This window comes from Gopherus evgoodei, chromosome 1 (genome assembly GCF_007399415.2).
Source record: "Gopherus evgoodei ecotype Sinaloan lineage chromosome 1, rGopEvg1_v1.p, whole genome shotgun sequence".
NCBI lineage: Eukaryota > Metazoa > Chordata > Testudines > Testudinidae > Gopherus > Gopherus evgoodei.
Genome location: NC_044322.1, coordinates 16,590,104 through 16,602,294, shown reverse-complemented (window position 1 = coordinate 16,602,294; position 12,191 = coordinate 16,590,104). Strand labels below are relative to the sequence as shown.

General features: G+C 46.1%; 1 protein-coding gene across 5 annotated transcripts in view; it reads left to right on the top strand.

Moving 5' to 3' along the window:
- The window catches only part of DLG2 (discs large MAGUK scaffold protein 2), a 1,569,268-nt gene that overhangs the window by 756,123 nt on the left and 800,954 nt on the right, over positions 1–12,191 (top strand). For all 5 annotated transcript variants that reach the window (XM_030558530.1, XM_030558473.1, XM_030558462.1 and 2 more), the window contains one exon: positions 1,251–1,412. In XM_030558530.1, the coding sequence (XP_030414390.1) occupies positions 1,251–1,412 (162 nt within the window). The remainder of the gene's footprint in view (positions 1–1,250; positions 1,413–12,191) is intronic.

Sequence of the window (12,191 nt, the reverse complement as noted above, 5' to 3'; positions counted from 1 at the left end):
GGTGCATTAGAATTAGTAGAGGATAATGGATTGCTTGGGGTTTGTTATCTGTGTGCCAAGACTTATGGCACTGGTTGGAATACTGTCTATTAGATTGGTGGCTTTTTTCCAAAATGAGCTGCTTGGTGCCAGTTACTGTGTATGTTCCATACTTGCAGTATATGGAAAATGTGTGTGTGCATAAAGTGTTGCAGACATACTCCACAGAGCGAACAGAGACAAAGTCTTGCCCGTTGTGTATTTCGTAAATAATCGGTGTATGCAGAGCCCTTCTGTTATGCCAGAATGAGAGTTTGTAAACTGTAAACTTTTGCAACAGTGTGTACACCAACAGCACACATCTGAACTCACCTTTCAGTGGATTATGGGGGCGGTTCATCACATCTGAGTTTTAATGTCTTCATGAATTAAGATAACTTTACTACTGTATATCACAATTTTAAAATAAAAGCAAGTCCTGAATTCCAAATTGGAAATAGAGAGAACAGATTTTCAACAAACTTTTCCTCCAGTGCCAAAACTCTTGTGAAATTATGACATGCTTAGTTTTCTGTTCTAACCTCTAACTTGGTGAGAAGGCCAGTAGGTCCGAGTACTTATATTTTTTTTTAAATTTGATTTTGCATGTTACAGTATTACTGATCTCGTGCCTGAAAGCAAAATTTCACAGTAGCACCACATCCATCCACTTAATGCCAAAGATTTCAAGAAGCCCTGTAGCTCTCCCCTAAGCCCCGACTGAAAGAAAATAGTGCCAAATAGTCTGGCCAAACTTTACAATGTTTGTCTGACTTTAACCCTTCTGTCTCATGGTTTTCCCATCTGTAATATGGAGACTAGTTATGCACCACCCCAATTTCCTGCCCGTAAAGACTGTTGTGAGCCTACTTAATGTTTCTAAAGCATTTTCAGATCTTCTGATGGAAAATGTTACAGAAGTGTAATGCAATATTATTTGGAAGGTTTTGGGATGTGGACCAATGTCAGCTAGAGACTAGGAGAAGATCAACATGTTTCTCTTTTCCTTTTAGGGGATTTCACCCCAAATCTCTGAAGGTAAAAGTCTAGTGCATCAATGCGTCTACTACCAAATCTGCCTCTTTTTTTGATGAGTTGCTTGAAAACAGATTGTTTCTCCTGGGTTACTGATTGGGTGGAGGTTGGGGAGCTAATATTGACTAGTGATCTATAATGATATTAATACATGTGGTGTTTTCACAGCTGTTTATTATTCTTGTTTTTTATCCTAGAAGTATCGCTATCAAGATGAGGATGCCCTGCATGATCATACCTTACCTCGTTTAACCCATGAAGTGAGAGGACCAGAACTTGTTCATGTGTCAGAAAAGAACTTATCTCAGATAGAAAACATCCATGGATATGTCCTGCAATCACACATCTCTCCTTTGAAGGTAAGATGAATATTCATTATGGCTTTGCTCTTAAAACCGGTGAGATCACTTGTCCCATAATCCTGGAGAAAGATTATTTGTCCAATGGGCAAGCTGCTATTTGAAATGCTTCAGTGAAGTTTAATTGTTGTGTGGCAGGACTTTAAAGCTTGATGGATATTGTAGAGTAACAGCTTATTGCTTTGTCGGCACAGCTTTGTACTAGAGTTGTGAGAGCTTGGGGGAAAATGGATATTGACAGGCAAACCTCCCCTTTTATATAAAAGGGCATGAATGTTCCAAAAAAGTTCTGGCATTGTTTTGGCATGACAAACTTTCTCTGTCCTTGCTCCTGAGGTGCAATAAGTATTGTAACTGTATAATCATTGATGAAGTACTGTCTTGCTTCTCATCCTAAGCCTAATGGCAAGTTCCATGTAAACTTTTGCATGAAGGAAGAATTTGTTTGCCACAGTTCAAATCTTTATTGCTGCAGCACTTGTTGCTATCCATGTCTTTGTCACTGCGTGCTTTGTGATACGTGTTGGTCATTTAAAAAATATGGAGATGGGTTCACTAGCAATGCAAAAGCTGCTCATCTGTATGAGGGAGTTAACTTATTTTTCTTTGTCATCCCAAAAGAATCCCATATAATTGCACACACTGTATGCTAAGAGATGAAAGGATGTAGTTTCTGTTTTAAAATGAGTGGTAAGAGCTTTAAAGTGTTTGTAAAACTTCCCCAATACTGGTTAGGTTGATGAATATAGTCACATTACTGGTGATTGTTATTTTCTGTTGGGACTGGGAAGAAAAAAGAAAGATGGTAGGCTCCTTAGTTAGAGGTGTTGATGTTCTGGTGGATTTGTTACAGGTGATGACTCTAGCAGTTTACAGGTGACAAATGTGGTTGATTTCCATGATACTGTGTTCGGGTTATGGAATGGGAGGAGGACCAAGCAGTGATTACAATATGGTGGCAAGTAAGAGGCTATTTTAAGATGTGTGTAGGTGGTGGTCAGGAAGGTGGAGTGCCTTTCCTCCATAGATTGGCTTTGTGAACCCATCTTCATGCCTCTGGACTGCTGAAGGCACTGCTTTGTTAGTTTTTGTTGTGCATAGGAATTAGGCAGTATTCCTTTTAAATAGTTCAGGAGCCCTCTAGTGGGTCTCTGTCTTCTATTGACAAAGCTAACAGTGCAGCAATATTTAGCTCGGCCTTTTATGTTAATGTGTCCATAGTAAATACGGGTTTATTTAGAGCCTGACTGCAGTGGCACCTGCAGCAGTATACCCATTGTGCACTGTGCATACCACGGACAGTAGCAAGGAGGAGCAGATTTGGCTGCCCCACTCCATTTAGATTTGGCCCTGCCAGCCATCCATTGTGACAGGAGGGCAGTGGGACCAAAATTGAGAGTGGGATTGCATGCCCCTCCATGCACCAGGTCACAATAACACTCACTCACAACACCGATTTTGGCTCCTCCATGCCCACACCCCCAGCCCCTCGTGGGACTAGTCCTGCGCCAGAGTTCCCTCTTGGGGGCATGCCTGGCATCACCCCTCTTCCAGCAGCCTATGTATCTCAGAGATGAGAGGCAATACTGCACCTGAGCAAGCTGGGCTGGAAGGTGGGGGGTGAGCATGGCATGGATTTGGCAGGCAATCCACTGGGAGCAGTGGCTCCGCAGGGATTGACTGCATATATCACTGAATACATTTCTGGGGGTTCTGATGCACGACTGTCTCTGTGGTTTCCTCATATGCTTGAAGTTGTGTAGAGAACACAGACACAACAGTTTTTATTACCCTGTGGGGGAGTTGTGAGGTGAGGCGTTCTGGCCCTTTACAATATCAAGGAAGGCCATTTTTGTTTAAGCAAGGGAGATGACTTCTTGTAGATAAGGCAAAGAGACAGCCTTTATTTACCTTGGAGATGGAAACTTTCCTGTAAGGTCACTTGACCCAGGCTGCTAATGTGGTGATGGTGGTAGGCAAGCTCAGTGCTGAGAGGTGGGTGGAGGAGAAGAGTTGTTCCTGATCTGTGGAGCTGCCCTTTAAAGCCTCTCAGCCCAGTTCCTGCAGTGGTAGCAGAAAGCACTTGCTACATGGAGGGAGTGCAGGGAGGAGAGGGGCTATGCAACACTGCTTGTATGCTCCTGTCGAGTGCAAGCCTCCCTCTGATCCTGTTTAAGGATCTCTGACTCTGTCCTCTCAGGCAGGGCCAGTGCAACCTCTAGGCAAACTAGGCGGCTGCCTAGGGTGCCAAGATTTGGGGGCGCCGCCACCAATCAAGATGCTGGCTGCAGATCCTAGACTGTAGGGAGGACGTATATGATAAGAACCACGCTCCCAGTGAATTGCTCTCCTGCCATTTAGAAAGCCAGCGAAGTCCTTTTGATTGTGAATCGATAATTGTACAGATAGGGCTGTGTTGGTAGGTGCATTACAGTAATAGCGCCTGTGTCTTGTAGATTGCACAGTAGCCAGAAGGAGAGTGCAGCAGATTGTGGCGGGAAGTTTAAGACCCCCGCTGGGGCTGAGCTGTGCTGTCAGTGTGGTGCAGGCTGGGGGCGGCTTGCACATGGCATGTTCAGAGGATGGGCTGCAGGATTTCCAGACAGAGGCTCTGCTCCCTGGGGAGAGAACAGGCTTGGCTCCAGGCACCAGCTCAGCAAGCAGGTACTTGGGGCGGCCAAGGGAAGAGGCAACAGGTCGGGCTCTTCGGCAGCAATTCGGCAGTGGGTCCCTCAGTCCTTCTCGGAGGGAAGGACCTGCCTCCGAAATGCCGCCGAAGAAGAAAGCAGTGAATTGCCGCCGATTGCGATCGTGGCTTTTTTTCCCCCCTACTGCTTGGGGCAGCAAAAACCCTGGAACTTGCCCTGGGAGAGAAGGAAGGGATGCCGCAGCTGGCAGCTTTGAGGGCTCTCTCACATGGAGGGACGGCTAAGCCACTTTAACACACCTCCCTGCGACCCAGCTTCTACCCTCCCGACCATGCTTTGGCGTGAGAGCTGCACACTCTCTGCCTCAGAGTCCTGCCTGTCCCATGCCCCCCTGCCGGAGCAAGAGCCCAGCATTCAGCTCACCAGCCCGGGCACATGATGGACTCGTGAAGGCAAAGCAGCCCATCCTCTGAACATGCCATGTGCAAGCCGGCCCCAGCCTGCACCACACTAACAGCACAGCTCAGCCCCAGCAAGGGTCTTAAACTTCCCACCACAATCTGCTGCACACTCCTTCTGGCTACTGTGCAATCTACAAGACAAAATCAGGGGTCAGCAACCTTCCAGAAGTGGTGTGCCAAGTCTTCATTTATTCACTCTAATTAAAGGTTTCGCGTGCCGGTAATACATTTTAATGTTTTAGAAAGTCTCTTTCTATAAGTCTATAATCTATAACTAAACTATTGTTGTATGTAAAGTAAATAAGGTTTTTAAAATGTTTAAGAAGCTTCATTTAAAGCTAAATTAAAAGGCAGAGCCGCCAGGACCCAGGCAGTGTGAGTGCCACTGAAAATCAGCTCGCGTGCCGCTTTTGGCACCCGTGCCATAGGTTGCCTACCCCTGGTATAAATGTTTGTTTTCTCTCTGATAACTGGTAGAAATGTTGAAATATTTCCTTACCAAGTAGAATTCCAAGTACTGGGGTCTTAATACAGCCTGTCTGTTGCTCTGTCAGGAGCAAGAAACTGCTGACAACTGCAGTTGCATAAATCTGTCAGAAAATCCCACTGAGAGTTGTTTTCACTGGAAAATTTGAACTGTCTTGACCCAGTTTTGTGAATGCAGGTCAGAATTCTTGGTGCAAAGGAGAAACATGTAAAAGGTAACAGTCACAAGTTCACCTCGACCAAGAGGGGTGAAGGGATTTACGTCTGACAGGCAATCCAAGTGGAATGCTTGAAGCCCAGGCACTATGGTAGGTTGCTAGATAAAGAGTTAAATATTTGACCGAATGGCCTTTAAATCATTCTCTGAGTGGGATTTCACAGTGGGGTCTGTGGCCCCAGAATGAATGTTTTTTTTATTTAAATGATTTGACTGCCTTTAGTCAAATAAATCATTCAAATAAAACATGTCTTTAAAGTGATAGAATGATTTGCACAGCTTATTTTCTTTTGAATGGAGAATCATGAATGATATATGTGATATATGTAATTGATCTCATTCAGTGGTAAATGCAAGAAACTGGATTTTGTTATCACAGGACCAGGCCTTATTTTAAACTTTATATCTTGATTTTTGATAAGCTGGAAGGAGTGAGTTTGGAGGAAGAAGAAGCCACCTCTTTGCACACATTACTTTTGTTATTCTTTCAAGGAGGAAATCTGCCATGATTATATGAGCCGAAAATTGCCTTTTGCTGAAATATCCCTGTGTGGTTTGTTTGAGCTTGACGTTTAGTATTGAGCCTCTCTGGGCTTGAGGCTCAGCTCTGATTTTGGCACCAAAATAAGTGGCCAGATGTGGGCCAGAAGTGTCCCAATAGTGACTGCTGTGCACGTCTGAAAATCTGGCCCTTATTTAGGTGACTAAATGGAAGCAAAGTTCTATTTGAAAATCTGGTCCCAATTGTAAGTGCTGAACACTTGGAAATGTTGGCTTTGAGCCCTTTTGAAAATCTGTCCCCCTAAAACACAGTTGTCAAGTATGATGGATGTTGTATTGGAATTTGGATAGCGTGTGAGACACTGCTGCCTGCCACCCTTCAGTGGCTGGGTATCATTCAAGTGTCTCGGGTCTAGTTTGCATGAGCTGGGACACAATATGTGTTGGAAGAAAACAGAAAGGGCAATCCAAACAATATATTGAAAAGTCATAGCTTTTGCACAGCTGTCAAGGTTTTTTCCCCCACTTTGAACTTTAGAGTTCAAGAAGTGGGGACCTGAATGATCACTTTTAAGCTTAATTACTAGCTTAAATCTGGTACGCTGCCACCAGCCAGAAGTTAGCATCTGGCACACTTTCTGTTTCCCCCAAAACCCTCCCTAGGGAACCCAAGACCCAAACCCCTTGTGTCTTAAAACAAGGAGAAATTAACCATCCCCCTCCTTTTCCCCCCCAGACTCTCCCGTCCCAGGGTTGCCTTGAGAGGCTTACACAGATCCAAACTCCTTGGATCTTAAAACAAAGATGAATTAACCATCCCCCCTCCTTTTTCCCCCACCAATCCCTGGTGAGTTCAGGGCCAATTCCCTTGGATTTTAAAACAAGGAAAAATCAATCAGGTTCTTAAAAAGAAAGCTTTTAATTAAAGAAAGAAAAGGTAAAAATTATCTCTGTAAAATCAGGATGGAAAATGCTTTACAGGGTACTCAGATTCATATAGACTAGAGGGACCCCCCCCCCAGCCTGAGATTCAAAGTTACAGCAAACAGAGATAAAAATCCTTCCAGCAAAAACACCATTTACAAGTTGAGGAAACAAACGTAAGACTAATCCGCCTTGCCTGGCTATTACTTACTATTTTGAAACATGAAAGACTGATTCAGAAAGATTGGGAAAGCCTGGGTGTACGTTTGGTCCCTCTTTGCCCCAAGAGCGAACAACGAACAACACAAAAAGCACAAACAAAAACTTCCCTCCACCAAGATTTGAAAGTATCTTGTCCCGCTATTGGTCCTCTGGTCAGGTGTCAGCCAGGTTCACTGAGCTTCTTAACCCTTTACAGGTGAAAGAGACATTAACCCTTAAGTATCAGAGGGTAGCCGTGTTAGTCTGGATCTGTAAAAGCAGCAAAGAATCCTGTGGCACCTTATAGACTAACAGACGTTTTGGAGCATGAGCTTTCGTGGGTGAATACCCACTTCCTCAGATGCATGATGCCCACTTGCATCTGAGGAAGTGGGTATTCACCCACGAAAGCTCATGCTCCAAAACGTCTGTTAGTCTATAAGGTGCCACAGGATTCTTTGCTGCATTAACCCTTAACCATCTGTTTATGACAGCAGCCCAGTAACTCTGTCTATTTAAAGGTGCTTCCTTTATGTTTAACAATGATTATAATGTTTTGGGCATATAGTTTAATCATTATTTTAAGAATACTCCCAAAGCAATAAGAAATCTATGATGTGAACATATTTTTCCACGCTTTACAAGGAAAATGCACCTTCAAGGAGCACAATTTACTTCCACTGTTTATCATTGTTCTCTTTCGTTTCATTGTGACTCTAGTTTAACTTCAGATTTTTAACATGAACTATGCTCTTATGTTTGCCTCTAGAATGTATTGTTCAACTATGCAATGCTATAAATATATTCAGCTAAAAATCCTGTGTTAAGAGTGCTAAGGATGCGCAGTGAATTTCTCAGTAGTAAGAAAAGTACAGTATTTAAGGTTGCCTGAGCAACTTTAATTCTGTTATAATGTTGAAGCTTAAAGGAGCTTCCGCAAAACCCTTGCTTTGCCCTGTTCACTGAGAATGAGGCACTTTTCTGTATTGATATTACTGAAATGTTTTTGTATCACATTGTGTTTAACAAATTGTGTTGATGCCCTAGCTTGTATGAGAAAAATGGAAAATGAAAAGGTCTCAATCAAAAATCCTCGTCTTGTAGTTTTCTTCGTTTGACACTAGATGGTGGAATTTGCTGGAAATCCTTTGGTCTGGGACAGCAGGCCTTCAGTGACCAGTTATTGAGAGGGTTTTCAGCATGTGGGTGGGAAGTGCTTACTCAATAGAAATGTAAGGAATGGTATGTTAAGGATTTACTGAACATAGTTACCTTTTAAATCCATGCTGTGCTGAGAGGTCTTTTGGCTATAACATACACAACTGTATCTAGTATCCAGAGCTATACATTCTCTCACTCTGACTCCCTTTTTTTTTTTTTAAATTCCACCTGGGAATAGATCTAATAAGTGCTCATTAAATGAGAGAGAGAGAGTTCTTAAATCTGATTTGAATTCTTAGTATTAGCTGTTTTTTGTTTTTTCCATCTCCCTTGCTTTTAATATGTGAGTAGCTCATTACAAATAAACTGAAAATATTTGTTATATCTCATTGATTGCATGCATATTTTAGATGTCTAGTTTTCCCAGTCCTTCCCTTTACTTCCTGGTTTAAAGCAAGAGCTGAGTGCCGCCTTCTGGTGGCATTTGATACAGAAGAGAGCATCGGAGCCCTGTGCTGGGATCCTTTCTGTAGAAAAGTTCAGATCCCTCTGCTTCTTTCTTTTCCTTGACAGTCTCACTTGCTGGAAGAGGAGGGGAACTACAGCCTTAATGCACATTATTCCTGGTGCACATCCCTCGCCCGCGCCACTTCCTGCCTCTTCCATTGGCCTGGGACGGCGAACCGCTGCCAGTGGGAGCCACAATCTGCCGATGCAGCAGATAAACCAGCTGGCCCAGCCTGCCAGGGTGCTTACCCTCGTGAGCCGCATGCCAGAGGTTATCAACCCCTGTTCTAGGACCTTTTGAATGCTAAAAATTTGACTTTGTCTAAGCTGCCTCTTTGTAACATGTTCTGTGTGCTCTAAATGTCATAAATATGTTGATGACTTACTGTCCAGCTTAAATATTCTTTGCTGAGCTGCCACATGTTAATAGTATCTTCACTAGATGATGATAGTTAAATCTTAATTGTTCAGCTTTGTTATCAGAAATGCATTTCTTTCCCCTGAATCTCAAATTCATACAGAAATTGAAATTCATTTTTCTGCTTCCAGTGATTGCTCATGTCCATTGCATTGTAGGTGTGTGTGCTCACCACGTGCACCGGTGCTGGAAGTATTTCCCTCAGTGGTATACATAGGAGACCTTCTCTGGCGCCCTCTGGAGTGGCACTCATAGGTGCTGGTATAAGGGGTGCCGCCGGCTCTCCCTTCCATCAGTTCCTATTTACCGCCAGTGACGGTGCTGGAATGTGTCCTTGCCTCGGTAAGCTTACTTCTCTCAACTGTGTCTAGCTGTGAACTCTTTCTATATAGTTGTTAAAAACTTTTATAGTTTTATAGTCCCCTAAGTGTTAGAGTTAGTAATAGTTGGTTAGTCCTGGACGGGATTTAGCCTAGGGCCGGCCTGGTTCCTGGGTTTCAAGCCTTATGACTGCTGCGAGAAACCTATGACAGTCAGTGATCACCACAAAAGCGGTCTGAAGTCGCTCATGTGAGTTTCCCCCAAGCACAAATATCACATCTGTAAGAGCTTCAGGCCATGAATGAAAAAGAAGCGGGACATTTGTCTTCAAGCTCCCTCGCACTGGCATCGAAGCCGACTAGAACAGAGTCTGCTCTGAGCAACGCAGCCTCAATGTGGAGCACGCCGCTGGCACCAACCCCCATCCCCTGTACTGGCTAAAAAGAAAAGAAAGGGAGAGCCAAGGGTGTTCTCCTATATGCCCTAAAGGGAAGGAGAGAGCCAGAGGAGAGCAAAGACTCACGAGGGGCAGCTCTTTCTCTCTGGTTGGTGGCCAGGGGCTCCACCACCTACTGAGCTGTCGAGCGCCCTTCAAGACCCGGCTGCTATCCTGGAGAGCGGCGCAGAGGCACTTGGCACCTAGCAATGCAGTCCATGCCGGAGGCCTTTCAGGTCACTAAGGACAATCTGTCTCCTCTGGTGCCATCCACACCAGCTACTGAGGTGCCCAGTTAGGGGGAAACTTGCCCTGGAACCTTTCCAGTGGTTTCTGTCAGCGTGGCACCGCTCCCCACCACAGAGGGTGCTCCGCCAGCACTCACCTGAACAGTGCCCCCAGCCCCCAGATGAGGGTCGGCTGACCTGCCAGAGTGCCCGGCATTGTTCCCGGTCTCTATGCAGTGTTCACTGGGATCCTGGCATTGATCGCTAGCTGTCTGACACAGACCCTTGGAGACGTGCTGCCAGTCCCCAGAGCCCTGGTGCCAGGAGCATCCAAGTCAGTCTTCAGGCTTGTGGCACCATTCCAGAGGGTTGGTATGCTGGTCCCTGGAGTCCTGTTACCAGTCTCTTGTTCACCAGTATGGATCCCCAAGGGCACGTCGATGGTCTCCAAGACGTTGATCCTCTCGCTCCCGGTCCATGGAGCAGCACTACTTCCATAGTGTGAGGTGTGGATCACCTGGGTACCATCGCCAGTCTTTTGAAGGAAGCCACCAGTCACCAGAATCATAGCAGTGAGAGACATTGTCCTGATACGGCTCTCTCCATGGACCTCCACTGGGAAGCTGACAGGAACAGGGTAGACAGGCAATATCAGTCCTGTCCTGGTCCCTCTGACATGCCTCCCCCTCCTCAAGCTCTGAGAGCGAGGAGGAAGATCTGCCCGCGGGCCAAGGCCCCCTGCCGGGGACATCAGCATTTCCTTCTGGACCTCTAGGGCCAATGACCAACCCCCTGGGCACCTGTGGAACTCCTGAGCATTTTGCAGGGGCATCAGAAAGATGGTCGGCCACAGTCTCCTGCCCACCCCCTGACTTGGAAGTGGAGTCAGAGAAAGCTCCCCAGGGACAACAATCTCCAGCTGAGGCTCCCCTGGCAGAGGCAGTGGAGTTACCAGGCCCACCTATACCTGCCTGCTCATCATCTTCACCCACTGAGGTGCTAGCAAGGCTCTCTTGCACGCTCTCCCAGGATGATGCAAAACCAATCAGGAGCTTTTGAAGAGGGTGGCATTGAACGTCGGGCTGGAAGCTGAGGAGCTGGTAGAGCCCTCGGACTCCCTGTCTGATGTACTTAGTGCAGCAGCCCCTCGAAGGTGTCATTACCAATACACAAGGGAGTTGTAAAACTAATTAAAGCCCTTTGGCAAACTGCATCCTCCTGGCCCCCCCCATCTCTAAGCAGGCAGAGCAGAAGTACTATGTCCCCGCTAATGGGTTTGAATACCTGTACACACAACCCGCCCCAGCTCACGGGTGGTGTCAGCAGCCAATGAGCGCGATAGGGGTCGATCCCAGTTGGTCCTGTCTAAGAATAAGGAGGCAAAGAGGATTGATCTTTTCAGTAGAAAGATTGATTCTACGGCTAGCCTTCAGCTAAGAGTGGCCAACCATCAGGCCCTACTTGGCTTAACATCTGGCAGTCCATGCCACGTTCGCAGAGTCGCTATCAGAGGAGCTCAGGAAGGAATTCCTGGCTATCCTGACGGTGGACAGAGCGGTAGCCAGTGCAGCCCTCCAAGCAGTGGACTCCGCAGCCTGGTCTATGGCTTCTGCCATTTCAATGAGGCAGGCATCCTGGCTGTAATCATTAGGCTTGTCAACAGAGGTTCTGCAATCCATCTAGGACCTCCCCTTCAATGGCTTGGCACTGTTCACAGAACAGAGAGAGAGCAAGTTGCATGGCCTAAAAGACTCTATGCCACCTTGCGTTCGCTGGGCCTGTACATCACGGCGCCCATGAGGAAAGAGTTCATGCCAGTAAAAGATCCCACAGGCTTGGGGGCCCTTCCCATTCAGAGCCTTTCCGTAAGAAGTGCAGAGGCTACAAGTGCCAGCAAGGCCATTAGCCGGCCTCCTCAGCTCACTCCTGCTCCACCCACACCCAAACCAGGTAATAAGCAGGCATTTTGAGGGTGCACTTGAGGGCAACTTTCTAGCTTGTGTCCTGCATCCAGCATCCCTGTTTTCTCCAGCTGCCTGTCTCCCTTCCTCCCTGCCTAGGTCTCTATAACATCAGACCAGTGAGTCGTCAGAACAATAGTGGAGGTTTACCTTCCAGTTTATTTCTATCCTCCACTTCTATCCTATCTCCCTGCCCTCTTCAGGGACCCTTCTCACGAGCATCTACTTGTTCAAGAGGTGCAGGTCCTTCTGCAGGTGGGAGCGATAGAGGAAGTTCCTCTGCCCTTAAGGGGAAAGGGTTTTACTCCTG